The sequence below is a fragment of the Rhinopithecus bieti genome, unplaced genomic scaffold (genome assembly GCF_001698545.2).
Source record: "Rhinopithecus bieti isolate Rb0 unplaced genomic scaffold, ASM169854v2 scaffold_17861, whole genome shotgun sequence".
Taxonomy (NCBI): Eukaryota; Metazoa; Chordata; class Mammalia; order Primates; family Cercopithecidae; genus Rhinopithecus; species Rhinopithecus bieti.
This window is the reverse complement of record NW_016809830.1, coordinates 5267899-5284344: the sequence shown is the minus strand read 5'-3', so window position 1 is coordinate 5284344 and position 16446 is coordinate 5267899. Positions and strand designations below refer to the sequence as shown.

The 16446-nt window shown below is 36.6% G+C and overlaps 1 protein-coding gene across 1 annotated transcript in view; it reads left to right on the top strand.

The window, feature by feature from the left end:
- The window catches only part of WDR7 (WD repeat domain 7), a 407408-nt gene that overhangs the window by 317497 nt on the left and 73465 nt on the right, over positions 1 to 16446 (top strand). The window contains exons 25-26 of the mRNA XM_017890454.1: positions 9391 to 9484; positions 13293 to 13392. Coding sequence (XP_017745943.1) covers positions 9391 to 9484; positions 13293 to 13392 — 194 coding nt within the window. The remainder of the gene's footprint in view (positions 1 to 9390; positions 9485 to 13292; positions 13393 to 16446) is intronic.

Below are 16446 nucleotides of genomic sequence, written 5' to 3'. Positions count from 1 at the left end.
AGCTTGAGCCACCGCACCCGGCAATTTTACGGTTTTAAAGACTTGTCAAATAAATAAATTCACTGATTCCAAAAAAAAGAAATAAAACCTTTGTTGGGCTCTGTCCCAATTTTTAGTTTAAAAAATATATACCCTCAGTGTAGCCACTCAGTAACAGTGGTTGAATAATGACACTAGCTATGCCACTTCGTGTGTTTAGTCCTTAATTTCATCCTGATAAATGGCATCAGTTCTTTTGCTTAAGCAGTGACCTTACTGCATTATTTTTATAGAATTACAAGTTGTAAAATTTTGATTCTGTAAAGGACCTTCCGTTATGACTTACTACTTCCTGTCCTTCATTTTAAAAACAGGCAAACTGACAAGCTTTTTTATGCTGACAGTCAGACCAAAGTGAAGCTCAGCTTTCCTGAGCAGATCTCATATCTGTTCTGTGTTCTTAGAGTGGGGTGTGCACTGTTACACAGGCTTACACGTGTCAGGGGCACACATGAAGTTGAGCCATCTCATCAGAGGATGAGCTGACCATTGCTGAGTTCCAAGCCCAGGCCTCTTCCTCTCCATCCTTCATCTCATTTTCTCTCACCGCCTCTTGGACCTTGCTCTTTAGATAACGTTCTCTTTTATCCTTAACTTCTCCTTCTCTATGGCATCTCTTTTTCCGCCTGGAAGTGTATTTTGTTCTCTTGTAAAAACCCTTCCTTCTCTCTGTATCTTCTCCACCTACTGTCCAATCCATCCTTTTCCAGGACACTTCATCCAGTTTGTCACCTCTCCCACTCTCTTCATCTACTGGAATCTGGTTTTTGGCCCCACTGGTTTTCTAAACTCTCTCTCTGTCTCTCTGTTTCCCTTTGGTTACAAACAATTTTTGATTACCAAATGCTTTTCAGTCTTTAAAGTAGTGGTTCTCAAACTTTTTGGTCTCATGATCTTATCAAAATTGAAAACCTGAGTTTTGTTTATGAAGGTTGTATCTATATTTTCGTCTTTTAAAATTAAAACTGAGCATTTTAAAATATTGATTTATTTATTTAAAATCAACTCATTTTGCATTGATGTAGAAACATTTTATGAAAATACTTTCCAAAATGAACAAATACTGAGAAAAGTAGCATCGCTTGACATTTGTCAGATCTCTTTACTGTCTAGAAGACAGGTGGAATTTAATAGCTATGCATTTCTTTCATCTGTTGCAGTATATTATTTTGGTTGGAAGATATGGTCAGAATGTAACTGCTCACACAGATGTGTAGTTGAAAAGGGAGGAATGTTTTAATGGCCTTTTCAGGTAATTTTATATCTTCTTGGACACTACACCAAAACTCAACATGTGATTGTTTTTTAAAGGTTAGTTGCAATGTGGAATCTGCAGTCACATGAACTTTACTGCTATATTAAATCCACCAGTGTATCTTGCACTTCGAATGGGTCTTTCACCTGCCCGTGATTTTGTAACATTATGCCCTGGTCTTCGGAGAATGTTGGTCCACTGAGTTATGTTGGCTGTCCATATATGGTCACTTTGCATTTAACAATATTAAAATATCACATTTGCTAATATTACTGCTGGTCTCCTCAAAAAAGTTAGTGTTGAGAAGCCAGATACAGGTTTCCAAAATTCTTATTTTTACTTAAAAGCTTGAACGTATCATTGACAATGAATCTTGTCAGTTGTTTTCCTGGAAAGGCTTAACTTTGTTCATATTCAAGAAAGTATCTCTCAGATAACTAGCTTTTCTCTCAGTTATGCTTTCAAGTAAATGGCGTTCGGTGAAAAAAGCAGCTAGTTCATTCTGCAAGTCAATCTTACAAGTGTTTTTCTCCAAGACAACCATGAGATTTCAGTATACAGAAGTGTTTTATGCGTACTTCCCACTTTGTCACACTGAATGTTGAAACAATGTGTACTCAAGGGTTGAAATTTCCTTGATTAATAACTTTTTCATCATGGATATTCTGAAGTGAAACTGTTCTGTTGTTTTGCTCACTGCCAGCATGGCAGTGAAGAACATAGCAACTGCTAAACGAGTGCATGTCAGTGCCCCTGCCTTGATTCGGGTTAAAGTGTCAGCAGTTTTACCCACCATTGCTTTTGCATCATCAGTGCAAAATCAACACGACGAAAAGGCCAAATAATATCTCAGTATTTTTATGAAAATTGTTTTGATCTCGTAGACTTCTCAAAGGAAAGGCATCTGCAAACCACAGTTTGAGAACCACTGATTTAGTGAAATCCTTTGTTGCACAGAATCATGAAATGTATTTTTTCTTTCTTAAAACTCTTTATTTTCTGCATCTCCCATATCCCACAGTGATAACCTTTCCTACGATCCAGTACCTAGAGAGAAGGTAGCCTAGATTTCAGGAAAACTGAGGCTAGGCTTCCTGTAGCTCAGTAGAAATCCTGAAACTTCTATTTATTTTAAAGGACCGTTAACTTTTCTTGGGATTCCAGTGCCACTGGTTCCAGAAGGGGACCTCCTTAAGGAACCATGGGCATTTGATGTTAAAGCACCATGATACATAATTTTTGGTAGCAAATCTGCCCATTGTTTAGAGGTCACATTATAGATGACATCCTCTTAAATGTGTCAGACTTGCATTCTTGAAGTGCCATTCTCAAATTCTCTAGGCTCATTAGTCTTTTTTCTCTTCCTTTAATAAGGCCAAGCTTATTCCTACCTCAGGACTTTTGTTCTTGCTATTTCCTCTGCCTAGAAGGCACCTCCTCCAGATATTGACATAGCCTGCGTGGTCTCATCATTCAGGTCAGCCTCCTCTGACCTCCCTATGTATAACAGCCTCCTTGCCATCACTCTCACATTATTACCCTTTTAGCTTCACAGAATTTTATAATCTGCACTCCTCTTGTTTATCCTTTTTTTACTCATTAGGCCCTTAAGAACAGGTAACTTCTCTGATAATTTCCTATTGTAGTCCCAGCAGCCTTAACTGTTGAATGATGAAAGCAGAGAGAGACCCTGTGCCTGCACTGAGGATTAAAGGGTCTGCTCCTGGAACAGAGAGCCAGGGCGCACACTCCCATACCTCTTCCTCACACCCTTTTCCTCATCTTTGTTACCTTGGCTTTCCCTTTCCTAGTTCACAGTTAGCTCTTCCCCATCCTAAATGGCATCTCATCCTGTCGATTCTAAGGTTATCTTACAGTCTCTTCTCAGCAACCCTAAGCACTTGTGTTTAGCTTGCTTTTGTTTCTTTGAAACAAAATTCGCAAAGATACAGAATATGTATAATTCCCTAAAATATGGAATATATATATGAAATCTTAAGATATATACACACATGATGTATATATCTTAAGCTACATATATACTATATATCTGTATTATATATATCTTATTTATATGCACACTATGTGTATATACACATGCACAAATACATATATACACTAGTATATAGTCTGCTTTTTCAAAGAATTAAGATTCCAAGTGAATAATTCTCAACCTATTTAATGTTAGGACCCCTTTAAACTCTTAAAAATTATTGAAGAACCCAAAGAACATTTGTTTATAGTGAATTATAACTATCAATATTTGCCATATTAGAAATTTAAACTGAGAAATTTTTAAATTATTTTATTTGAAAAGAACCCATTATATGTTAACATAAAAAATATTTTTATGAAAAATGATGCCAACCTCTTTGATGTCTGGCTTAACAGAAGTCAACTGGATTCTTCTATCTGCTTCTACCTGTGATATCTCAGATCATGTAAAATCTGGAAAACTCAGCTATACGTTCATGAGAAAACGAGAGTGAAAAAGGCAAATAACATCCGGGTGTCAGTGTGGACACTTGAGAAGCACTGCTCTCAGCTGTCCCTGTGGGACTGCGTCTGGTGAGACAGCGAAGTCCAGGTGGTGGGGGCTCCTGCCTTTGCCACACCCACTGTGCAGTCTGGGGCACATCACTCGACTTCAGTTTCCTCCTGTAGGAAACAAGGGGCTCTTGTGCCTGCTAACGGTGGCAACATTCAACTCCAAAATATTAAACGTTTTGTGTAGCAGCTACTTTTCTCATGGCTGACTTACAAATGTATGATTACCAACCATTATCTTACAATAAATTCTGAAACATGTTAAAATATATACATCTTAACATAGGGCTATATGGATGCTGCAGCTTCTTTGATGCCTTCCTAAAAATTCTTTGAAGTAATTACTCTCAAACCTAATCCTGCACTGAGACTATTTAATGAACAAAGAACTCAATATGGAAGGTAAATCACATGTTTTAAGAAAACAAGGAGTTCCTATTTTGTTTAATGCTATTTTTGTATCTGATTAAGTTTTACGGGGAAAAAAAGTTTAAGTGGAAACCAAAGGGATAGTTTTTTTAAAAGCATGTTACTTCTCTTACATTCAGACAGTGGAATATTATTCAGCAGTATTAAAAAAATTAGCTGTCAAGCCATGAAAAGACATGGAGAAATGCATATTACTAAATGCATATCACTAAATGCAAGAAATCAATCTGAAAAGGCTATCTATTATATGATCTCCAGCCATATGACATCCTGGAAATGGCAAAACTATAGTCAGAAAAAGATCAGTGGTTGCCAGAGGTCGAGGGAGAAAGGATTTTCAGGGTAGTGACACTATGTTATGTGATACATATGATACTCTAATGGTAGATGTATGCCATTATACATTCGTCAAAATCCATAGAATGTACAAAACCAAGAGTGAACGCTAATGTAAATGATATGTAAATTTATCAGAAAGCTGCCACCCTGGTGCAGGGTATTGATAGTGGAGGCGGTCGTGTGTATACAGACGTAGGAATAATATAGGAACTCTACTTTCTCCTCAGTTTTGCTTTGATTTTAAAACATCTCTAAAAAATAAACTGTATTTTTTAAAAAGCATATTATCCACTCATACTTATTAAAGAGATAAAAAATCAATAGAAACTTCAGTCATATTTAATGATGATATTTACAACACTATATGGTGTTTATCTTTAGAACTGAAAAGAAAATATTTTAATTGACTGTTTTTTAGCATATAAATGGCTAATCTTAGTACCCAATTCCAAAATTAGAAAAAAAGAAGCCACTCAAGAAATAGGAATCAAAAAATGGGACTTCTTCAATTTAACAAAGTAAAATATTTTTTAAGCACTTGTGTGACTTCTCTGAAAATTTCCAATTCATTCAGTTATTCGTTTATCTGTGCTGTATGCCATGCTGGGCCTGTCAGGCAGTCCCTGCCCTAAAGGGCCTTAAAGTTGGCTTGGCAGAGACAGAGAGGTCAATCAGTGAGCTGTCATAAACGCTATGAGAAAAGGGTGTCCAGGACGCACAGAAGAGTCCCAGTGCCATGATAAGAGGGACACAAAGGAGGGAGCTGGCAGTTGTGCATAGAGGAAAGGAGAACTGGTAGTATTTTAGCAGAGCTTTCAAAGATGAGTAGATGTTTATCAGGCAGATATAGCCTTCTGACTCCAAAATCTATGCTTTTTTATATATATAAAAATGACTCTTATTGAACGAAATACTAATTAAACACTATTGTGAATTGCTGACTAAGGAATCAATGATTACTTTGCAAAAATTACAGTGTGTATTCTTTTACATTGCATATTTCATGGCTAAGAATGAAGAAATTCTCAAGCACCATGTACATAGAACTGGACAACATATGTAATGACTCAACTACTTTGGCTTTCCAGTAGATATTAAAGACATTAGTAGTAGCAAGGAAGGTACTAACTTGAAAGGATTTGGGATATAATTTTCTCTAATTTACTTAAGATGGATAAAGCACATGAGTTTTAATACTATTGATATTAAAATTTAAAGTGTTTAATATTGTTTTTGCTGGATTTAATTGATTAACTTTTAGTTGACCTTTGTCGGAAGTTGTCTTACTATTTACACAGAATAATGTGCTTTGTATTAAAACACACATTCACTTGTGTCCTCTAAATGAAAGTGTCTTACTAACACTTGTTTCTATTAAATATAGAGAACTATGGCATACCATACAGCCATTAAAAGATTGAGGTAATCCATTTTACTGACATGGGAAGATGTTAGTAAAAGAGAAATTTTAAAAGAAACTAGCAACATTACAGAAGAGTATGTAAAATAAAATCATTTTTAAAAAAGAAAACTATATGTGATGATCATTATTCATACCTATACAGGTATATATATGAAGAGAAAAAGATCTGGAAAGACACACCCCAAGCTGTGACTGGTGGATACTGGGGTGATGGGAGGGGATTATTGGTAAAGAGTTACTTTCACTTCTTAACTGTTTTTCTATAATGAATCATCTGTGTTTCTCTTTTCAATGAGTGTGTTTCTTTAAAATTGGATATATATTAGAATAATGCAAATGAAAGAAATAGTAAAAAGTGTCATTGGGGAAACATTATAGCTGTAACACAGATAAGATTTTAAAATTCAAGGTAAAATAAGTATTTAAACTTTTGAACTGAATAAAAAAAACTAATCTAGACAGAACAGTTAAAAGTCTGTATTTTCAGAGATAGCTCACCTTTTCTTAAACTTGGCTATTATGTAGACAGACTGATTGATTTTGCTTTTCAAGTGAAAAGCTGAATCAGCTCTGTTCACCTAAATGGGCACTTAAAATCTGGTAAGGAAATGAAGACTGTCTACTTTAGAACAGTGCATGAGCTCATTTTTTAAGAAACTCCTCCAAACCTGTGGTTTGTTTTTATCCCATATGGTGATTACAATAATGGGATGTAAAGTAGCTTCAGTCCTAAATTCCAGTAAAATTCTTAAGTTAGGTCCCATTTTATAGAATACATTTCATAATAAATAATTTTAGATGTTACTTCTATATTTACAAGTAGAAATCTCTCTAAAATCATTCTAGTCCAGTTTGTGTACCGTAAAATCTCCCAGACAGGTGGCTGTCTTTTAATACTAAAGTTCTTCATATTAAAACAAAAAACTAGACCTTCCAGCAGTATTCCATTTCACTGTATAACAGGAGGAATATTTAATTTTCAGCCTGTTTGAAATGCTGTAGCAAAGTGTTTCAGACCAAATCCCTATTATATTAGCAAATTTAGACTGAAACTATAAAATAATTTGCAATTATTATCAGATTTATAATTGTAAATCATAAGTATTTGAAAATATATAAATTTAAAATATTCTGAGCATCCATTTTCCTTATGTTTTAGCATGTTATTAGTTGACACTTATTTGCCATAGGAAAATAGCAAATTAACTACATCTTATTTAATCTTCCTATAGTATATATTCAGAGATGCAGGTGGATGATGATAATGATGATGATGATGACGATAGCTGATAAGGTTTGCATGTACCTACCAGTGTTTACTATGTGTCAGGCACTGTTTTAGGTACTTCTGTTGCATTAACTCATTTCAACCACACATACCATAATAAGTACTGTTATTGTTCCCCTGTTCCATATTAGGACACTGAGACATAGACAAGTTAAGGAACTCACTCACGGTTACACAATTAGTAAGTATAGATCCAGGTGATAAGGAGCCTGTTTCTCAGCCATTGTGCCTCAAACCCTGGATGTGCATGCTATTTTTCCTTGCAGGATTTCTGATGCCTGGATAGCCCAGGAATCATTTTTGATCTTGCTTTTAACACGCCAGCTGCAATGTGCTTGTGGCAGGCAAGTTTTTCAGAGGGAAACGAACTACTCAGCAGGGAATACTGACTGTTTACAGTGTGCAAAACCCTGACTGGGAAGTAGTGACTCTCAAATGGAATTCTGCAGTGTCTGTCGCCATCCCAGAATGAGAGATACTTCATTTGGTTTTTTGAACTAGTGCTCTCCACAGGAATGATGCATTTCTGGAAAACATTTCCCCACCCTCCACCATTCATAGCCCCCAAAACTAACAACACAGCTCACCCTGAGCTGATGCCTTCACCAAAGCCATTTTGATGTCTGTGAACCTTTCAAACATATTAGCAGCATGGCAGCCTGAAATTCTGGAGGGTGTGTACAAACATGTTCTAGAAAGTGCCTCTTCCTGAACAAAACTCTCCCCCTTGATTGTGGCTGTGGCATCTGTGAGGGCTGTTGACCAATTCTCTGAGGACCTCCTCTTGAATCTTTTCGACTGGGCTCCTCAAGTTTGTGGCCCTGAAAGAGCTCTTTGGCATCTTGTCCTGTCTAGCCAAAGAGGTTGAGGTAGTTAGTTGTCACTGGTACCTTCTTGGGGTCAAAGTGACATGTACATTGCTCCACTGTAGAAGTCCTGTTGCTGTTTCCTGCAGAACTAGCTTGACTGTGTTGTGTAATCAAATCTTTCCTGTGGTTTCCTGGGGATACCTCATAGGTATTTCCTTTCCATCAGTATGCATGATGAAAAAAGGGATGCAACATGCAGTTGATTCTATTTTAAATAATTTTTCTTTACATTAAGAATGTAACCTACATGCATATCCTGCAGACTGTAACCAAGTGGGTCAATCTAAAAAGTCACTTTGTGTAAAGTAAACCAAATATGTGATACTTTTTTCCCTCTTATTGGCAAAAAAGTATGAAGTTTGCTAATACTAAGTAGGAACATTCTTTCAGTGAAAAGTGAAGGCAGTTTTGCATTGTCTACTAAAATTTAACATGTACATATGCTTTGAAACAGCTTTGGTGTCTCTATCCTACAAAAATACCTAGGTGTACACAAGGATCTGTGTACAGTATAACCTAAGTTCCCATCAGAAAAAGAATGGTTAAATAATGTAATGCACATACGCAGAACTACAGTGCAGAGGTGAGCAAGAATGACATGAGATCCATGTGTGCTGACATGAGAGGACCATCCCATGAAGAAAACAAAGTTGCGGAAAAGTATGTGTAGTATGTACATCACTTGTATTAAAGGTTAGAAAATAGACTATACTTTCAGTGATCATTTCTATACTTGGTTACTAGAGAAGTTGCTCGGAATGTGTAGGCGACAGAAACCACAAAGAGGAGGCGCAGCATCCTCCCCTGAGCGTGTTGCTTCCCTGCAACTGCCCATTGCCATTGATGATAGTTCTTCTCTTCTTCTGCGAGAGTAAGAGGGAGAGGACGCAGTCTGAATGGTGAAAAAAAAAAAAGAAAATAGAAAAGCTCTCGGAAGATCCAGATCCAGTAAATAGTTAAGAGTAGTTACTGTTAGTGGGTGTGAACCATTTTCAATCATGTTAAGAATTCCTAAAAACAACTAGATAAGAATTGTTCATAATACCTCAGCTACTTTCGAAAATACATGTACAGATGCTTAGGATAGTGCCTGATACATAATACTCAGTACATATTAGCTGCACATAGTAGTCGTTGTGGTATTATTTTGGGGGGAAAAAAGATAGCTGTATTCCCTGTATTCTCTTTTGTGTATGCTTAGATTTCAGATGGTTTCATGTGAAGCTGGAGGTTAATCTTGGATTAATTGAAGTGTTTCTTCTTGCATCTAATGTTCAGGGAAGTGATATCCAGCAGTAACTTCACGTCCTGAGATCATGGCAAATTACCAAAGTCATAAAGTATTTTTACAGGTTTTCATCTTTTTCCCAAGTCCTAATTCTGCTGAGAGTTGCATGTTTTCTATTTCTTTTTTCAAATTAACTTTTAAATTTCACACATTTTCTCTTATTTGCAGACCATTTTTTATAAAGACTAAAAGTTCATCAATTCAAGGGAAAGTATAAATAGGGAGTGCCAAAGTTATTTAGAAACTCAGGGCCGGGCGCGGTGGCTCAAGCCTGTAATCCCAGCACTTTGGGAGGCCGAGACGGGCGGATCACGAGGTCAGGAGATCGAGACCATCCTGGCTAACACGGTGAAACCCCATCTCTACTAAAACATACAAAACTAGCCGGGCGAGGTGGCGGGCGCCTGTAGTCCCAGCTACTCGGGAGGCTGAGGCAGGAGAATGGCGTAAACTCGGGAGGCGGAGCTTGCAGTGAGCTGAGATCCAGCCACTGCACTCCAGCCCGGGCGGCAGAGCGAGACTCCCATCTCAAAAAAAAAAAAAAAAAAAAAAAAGCCTCCTTTGTCAGGATAACTTTAGAACAGAGACGTAAATGAAGTGAGGGCATGAGCAATAGTGGTTAACAGGCTGATGAGATTTTCAAGCAGTGGGAGCAACAACTGTCAAAACCCCAAATGGGAACCCCCTTGACATATTCAAGAAAGTGCAAGGAGATCACTGTGACTAGAGCAGCATGAACAAAGGAGAGAGGTGTCAGGTCCTGAACAAGGCTGTGAACAGAAGAGAGGTGATTTATTGTTGAAAAGTTACTCTGACTGCATGCGGACAGTGATGAACGCATGGAGATCAATGACTTTCAACATGTTGGATGATGACCACCTCAGCTCCAGCAAGAAACGTACTTTACATCATTATCCATTTCCACTTTATTCTTCTTTCACTGATTTGAGTGGTGATGTGCTCTCTGGTTTCACAGTTTCCTTGTAGTCCACCTAGCAGAGGAGAACTATTGAATATAAAATGGTTCTTGCCAGGTCATGGCCAACTGCCTAAGTGACATGTTATCAACACAGTGAACTGGAGACTAAGACACCATTTCTAGAAGGCTCAGCACACAAGAACACGTACTCTGAGACCCCCAAATTTTACAGGAATTTTCATCCCTTAGGAAAATTCCAGTCATGCAGGATCCGGTCAAGATTAGAAAAGTGCAACTTTAAAAACTATAATGGACCCTTCTCTTCAATCCATTGATCCCTTCAGGGCAGAAAGCAAGTAATGGGTGTCCTTCGTCTTGACAGACCCTACCTGGAGCCAGTCCTCCAGGAAAGAGCAGACTAGGAGGATGGTGGGCTCTGGAAGCCTCAGCAGGGATTGGTTCACTGCAGCTGGTTCCCATGGTGAATACTTGGGAAGTGACTGTGTACATACCACTGATTTCTTCTGTTAAGAGAGCTACTGCTAAAGGAATAAAAAGTTTAACAAGAAATCCTAAGATTAAAACATGCCTTAAGACCTTCACTGTCCAGAATTCTTTAAGTTATTGTTTACAAGTATTAGTCCAGTAGTAAATTCCAAAGAATGAAAAATGCAGACCTGTAATATATATGGTCCTTTCAGGCAGAGTAAAGATTTGATTCCGAGAATAGATTTGATCTTTCTACCATAAATAATGGTGTTTGTAGATGATATAGAAAGATGAGTTTGATATTCAGAGCATAGAAAATGGGCAATGTAACAAAACCTCTTCAGATTCTAGTTTCACTAAGTAAGATTTTGTCAACACAAGTATATTTTACTAATGTATTGTTTTGAAGAGGGTTATTTTGGGGGTAATTATTTTCAGTTTTGCAAAAGGATGTTGGCAATATAGTTGTTAAATTTGTGCAAATAATAGGTAAAGCAAAATACCACTGCAAATTATACTTTCCTATGTGTATTAACCTGCACAGAATAAATACTTGCTAAAACATTTGTTAGATATTATATTCTGTGTACCATAATAGGACATAAATTATTCATGACTATATGTGTATAGATATAGATGTCAATGTACGCACAGATATAGACACAGTGATGCCCAATACTTAGACCACTGTAATTATTGAGTAACAAAACGGTAAATGTTTTTTAAACTCTTCTAAATCATTTTCATTTACAAGTGTGAGAATGGTAGATTTTGAATGCTGATTCCCACTCTTTCTCTTAAGGTAGAGTAATATTCTTTGGACAAGAAAAACTGAGAAACTAGCTTTTTCCTAACCACTTAATAGCTGGGGAAGCTTCATATGTTTTAGGAGCTTTCTATATCCTTCCTTCTCTCAAACCAATGTACAGAGAGGACACTGCCATTCATGAGCACAGAAAATCCACCCAGCAGGACACACTAAAGTGGTTTCCTTCCTGTTAGTAAAAGTTAAAAAAAAATTAAGCATTAACCTTCCACTAAAGGGGAAGAGGCTGGTTATTCAGTGGGGCTTAGGGGTAGGACAAAAATATTGTTCAGTATATTACTTGGTAATAAGTAACAAACAAAAGTTTAAAAATGTAATGGTTTGTTTTCCAGATTTATGAAATATATATGAATGTCATAGTGTCTGCCAGTGCCAAATGGCTTTGTCAGAATACCCCTGGTTTCAGAATGCTCCCACATTCAAATATCTTGTCTCTCTCAGCAAGAAATGCTGTCTCATGCCCTAGTATACCTCAAGAAAGCATTAGAGAAATGAGATTTTTTTTCTGTCATGTTTTATGTCACCCTCCCCCCTTATAAAATATAAATATTAACAGAACAGTTAGTTTGGTATTATGGAACCCAAGGGGAAAAGACAAAGAATGTGTAATAGAATTGATGCAAAATCCTCCTAAATATTTAGGGTAGGCCGTTTGTTCATCTGGGCAACTCACACTGAGACAACAGGACTAGATAATGGGAAGGTATATTTGAAACTATTCACAGATATAAAATGATACCTAATTTATACTTCTCATAATTTTTATTCTTAACCTCAGGCCCTAGCCTTATAGACGTGAAATCAATATGGCAATGCACGGACAAGGAATTCAAATACTTAACCTCATCATGAAAATTAATCTGGAAAAATAAAAATAAATAATAAATCAATCTCTTACAATCTTCAAACCATCCTTGCTGAATTATGCAATATAATATAAGTACCAAATATGCTTATTCACACTGCTAAAGCCATGGCTATCATTTAGATAAGCTGGTAAACATGGGAAATCAAGGAAACTTGACCGGATAACTTTTTCTGGTAGACAGTTTTCTAATTTTATTCTAAATTACTGATATGAACTTAAGCATAAATTTTATGTAGTCTTTTTATGATTGTTCTGCCAGAAAGTATATTTTACTCTTTAATACTATAATAAACCAGGAGAACATAATTACGTGAAATATGTAAGCCTTTTCATCTTTTCCATTTCTGCGCAAATAGAAATATTTGCATAGTAGTCACTGTAGCAAAACTGGAATTTCATATTTAATTTTTTTGTATTTGGCCCTTATTTCTTGTTTCAAAAATTCAAGGGTGTTTGTGATTGTAAGTTGTTTCTGTTGAAAATAATTATTAAGAGGCCAAAGTGATATTCTACATCATTTTCTTTCAGTTAATTTTAAGAATTACTAAAATGAAACGTTTTGAAAATCATAATATATTTACTATGGATATATTTATTTCAAAATATATATCAGAGCTAACTTTAACCTTTGAAATGTTGCTGTCCGCTTCCAAGTGCAGGTCATCTCACCTGGCTTCTTGTTTTTGTTTTTGTTGTTAAAATGTTCAACTCAGGTTCTACATGGTCAGCTATTATGAGCGGAATCACAGAATAGCAGTTGGAGCTCGCCATGGTTCAGTGGCCCTGTACGACATCCGGACTGGAAAATGTCAGGTAAATAAATCATTGTGACTTCCTCTCCATAAAGCGTGGAAGTTATTGAAAGGAGAGAGAGACTAGCACTTCACCAGTTGACGTGCTGAGCTGCTGGAACATTATGGATAATGCTAAAGGGATCAATAGTTTAATGAAGGACGCACAGAATATAGAGCCCTACTGTCTTCATTCACTGGGACTGAAGGGTTGCCACAGAAGAGTTTATAAGAGAGCCCAGAGTAAGGTGACACTGCTAACAAACTATTTTGCAATACATATTTTCTTATTTTAAACCGAGTTTTCTGATCTTATTTTTGCCACGTGTTTTCTGAAAAGTTTGATGATATGTTATTATGATATAATGATTGAACAAAAATTAATTTTCTCTAAGCGAAATGAGGTATTTCACGATTATAAGACAGTGATCTAGTCAGAGTTCAAAAAAGAAGTCACAACAGCATTCGTTATAGTTCTATGAAAAGGAAATAGATGCTGTCCTTGAAATACTACTTTTTATACTTTTATAACACTCTTTATGCTTTTATAACACTTCACTGTTTATGAAAAATTCTTGATTTTGTTCCTGATCTTGATCACCTGATTCTTAAAATATACCAGTTGGGAAGAGAGGGCAAATCTAACCCCACTTTAGATATAAAAGAATTGAAACATAGCCTTAAATCACTTTATCCCAGAGTCTCACTGTTTCTTCACAAAATCGGGGTTAGGCTCCACCGTGATCATGGTAAATGTATAATGTTGCATCGGTAAATAGTTCCAAGTCATAGTTTATTTTATTTCTTTGTAGCATTTATTAATGTGGATATATTCAACCATGTTATCATATTAGGAATTTCCAGAAGGATAGGAAGAAATTCATAAGGATGTAGCTAAAATGTTAAACTGTCCCTTAAATTTAATGAACTATTAATTAATTATCTAAAAGCTTGTCTGACTTTTTTCCATGAAGTAGTTCTAAGAGATGGTAACAGGTGTAACAGGTTCAAGTGTTGGGGGTAAAAATTTCAGGGGTCAGACAAGTTTAGGGGATACTGTTGGAATGTTAAACAGCTTTGTTTGTTCAGACCTTCTCAAAGTCTCTAGTGTGTGAATGTGCATTGAACATTTTCTGAGAGTGCATCAAGTATGCACTATTTGCCATATTTGTTTAACTGTCAAATTTTTTGTGTGATTTTTTTTTTTTAAGACATTAACTCCCCACCATAATCTTCCACTGTGGGCCCTCACTGAGAACAAAGAAACCACTCTGAATACTTGTTTAAAAGTTAAATTGCATGTTGTTTATAAGATCCTTTCCTAAAAGAGACAGGTTCTTCAGAGAGCATTTTCAGATCCTCTTTTGTTAAGACAGTTTTTAAAGCTGGAGTGTATTACTGCTAGTAAATTTGAGAGAATTAAACCGCAAGCATCTACCAGGTAAAGGAAAAAAAAAAAGAACGAGGCGACAAGGCGACCTTGTCAGGCTTCTTTAAAAACGAAGTGAGGAAATCACAGGGAGGACTCTTTGTTACCACAGAAGACACGGCTGCCACCAGCAGAGGAAAAGTGAGGCGGTGTGAGCACTGTGAGGCGAGCCCGAGATGAGTGAGAGAATTTCTCATTAAGAATTAATGAGAAAGGAACAAGTTGTACTTCGGGATATATTTCTTTATTTTTCTTCCTACTAAGTGGTCTCAGTGAAGATCTTGGTAACATGCAAAAAAAAAAAAAAAAATTGAATATCTTAGGTTTTTCAATTAAAATACTTGAGAAATGCTTATCAGAGACATTCTTTCTTAACACGAATATGTAATGTCATTCATATTCCATTGTATGTATGTCATTTTAGTATATTTAGGCATTTTATTTTGTTTTGTTTGTTTTGAGATGGAGTCTCTCTCTGTTGCCCAGGCTAAAGTACAGTGGTGTGATCTTGGCTTACTGCAACCTCTGCATCGAGGGTTCAAGCTATTCTCAGTTCAAGTGATTCTCACTTCAGCCTCCTGAGTAGCTGGCATTACAGGCACCCGCCACCATGCCCAGCTAATTTTTTTGTATTTTTGATAGAGACGGGGTTTCACCATGTTGGCCAGGCTGGTCTCAAACTCATGACCTCAAGTGATCCGCCCACCTCAGCCTCCCAAAGCGCTGGGAGTACAGGCATGAGCCACCACGTCCAGCCTATTTAGACATTTTAGTGTCCCCATAATTTTTCCTGCCTCATCTTCTTGATTTTGATACCCAAAGTTATCAACCCAAATTATTGAATAACGTTTACCTTCCACTTCTGTATGAAAGAGAAGGCTGCACCTTACTCTCATCATTCAAAACATGAAAGCAAAGCTCAGTCTCTAAGGTCAATCATTACTTTTGTCAGTTACCAGTTATAACCAGCGACACTGAACTCCTAAGCTGTTCTCTTAATTCTTTTATGTTACTAGCATTATAGTATTTGGGAAAAAAGGAGCCAACATTTGAAACAAAATTCATAGTATGGGTAGCATGTTTAGAAATGATGTATTATAGGTGAATCAAAGGATCATTTTGAACTAAGAATGCAATGAAGAAGCATTTCTTAAAGAATCTGTTGGAATCGGTTAACAGAGGATGTGGAACAATTTTTTTAGCATGAACAAAGACATAGAGATATCACATAAAAATACATATAAAGGGATAACTAGAAAATTCACTTGGCTGTAGGGTTATGGTCCCAGTTGGATGGAAAAATAAGACATGATCAGTTAGATGGTGGGAATCACACTGAAGGGAAAGAAAGGATCCTGAGGCTGAGAAGAGGCCCAGTGGGGTCCGAGAACCCATGACTGAGAGACCGAAGGGTCATATGTGTCCCCTGTTGTCATTGTGAGACTGGTTGGTGAAAGATAAAGGAAAAATTAAGTCCCTTTCCCTTACCTTTTGGTATTGACTTCTACCTTGTTTTTTAAATCTTTTTTTTTTTTTTTAGATCTGTTATTCCCAGATTATGCAAAACCACAGGATAAATATGGCATGTTGGTCTGAAACATGAATTGTCCTTATATCAAAGGTTGACAAACTATGGCCTGAAGCTAG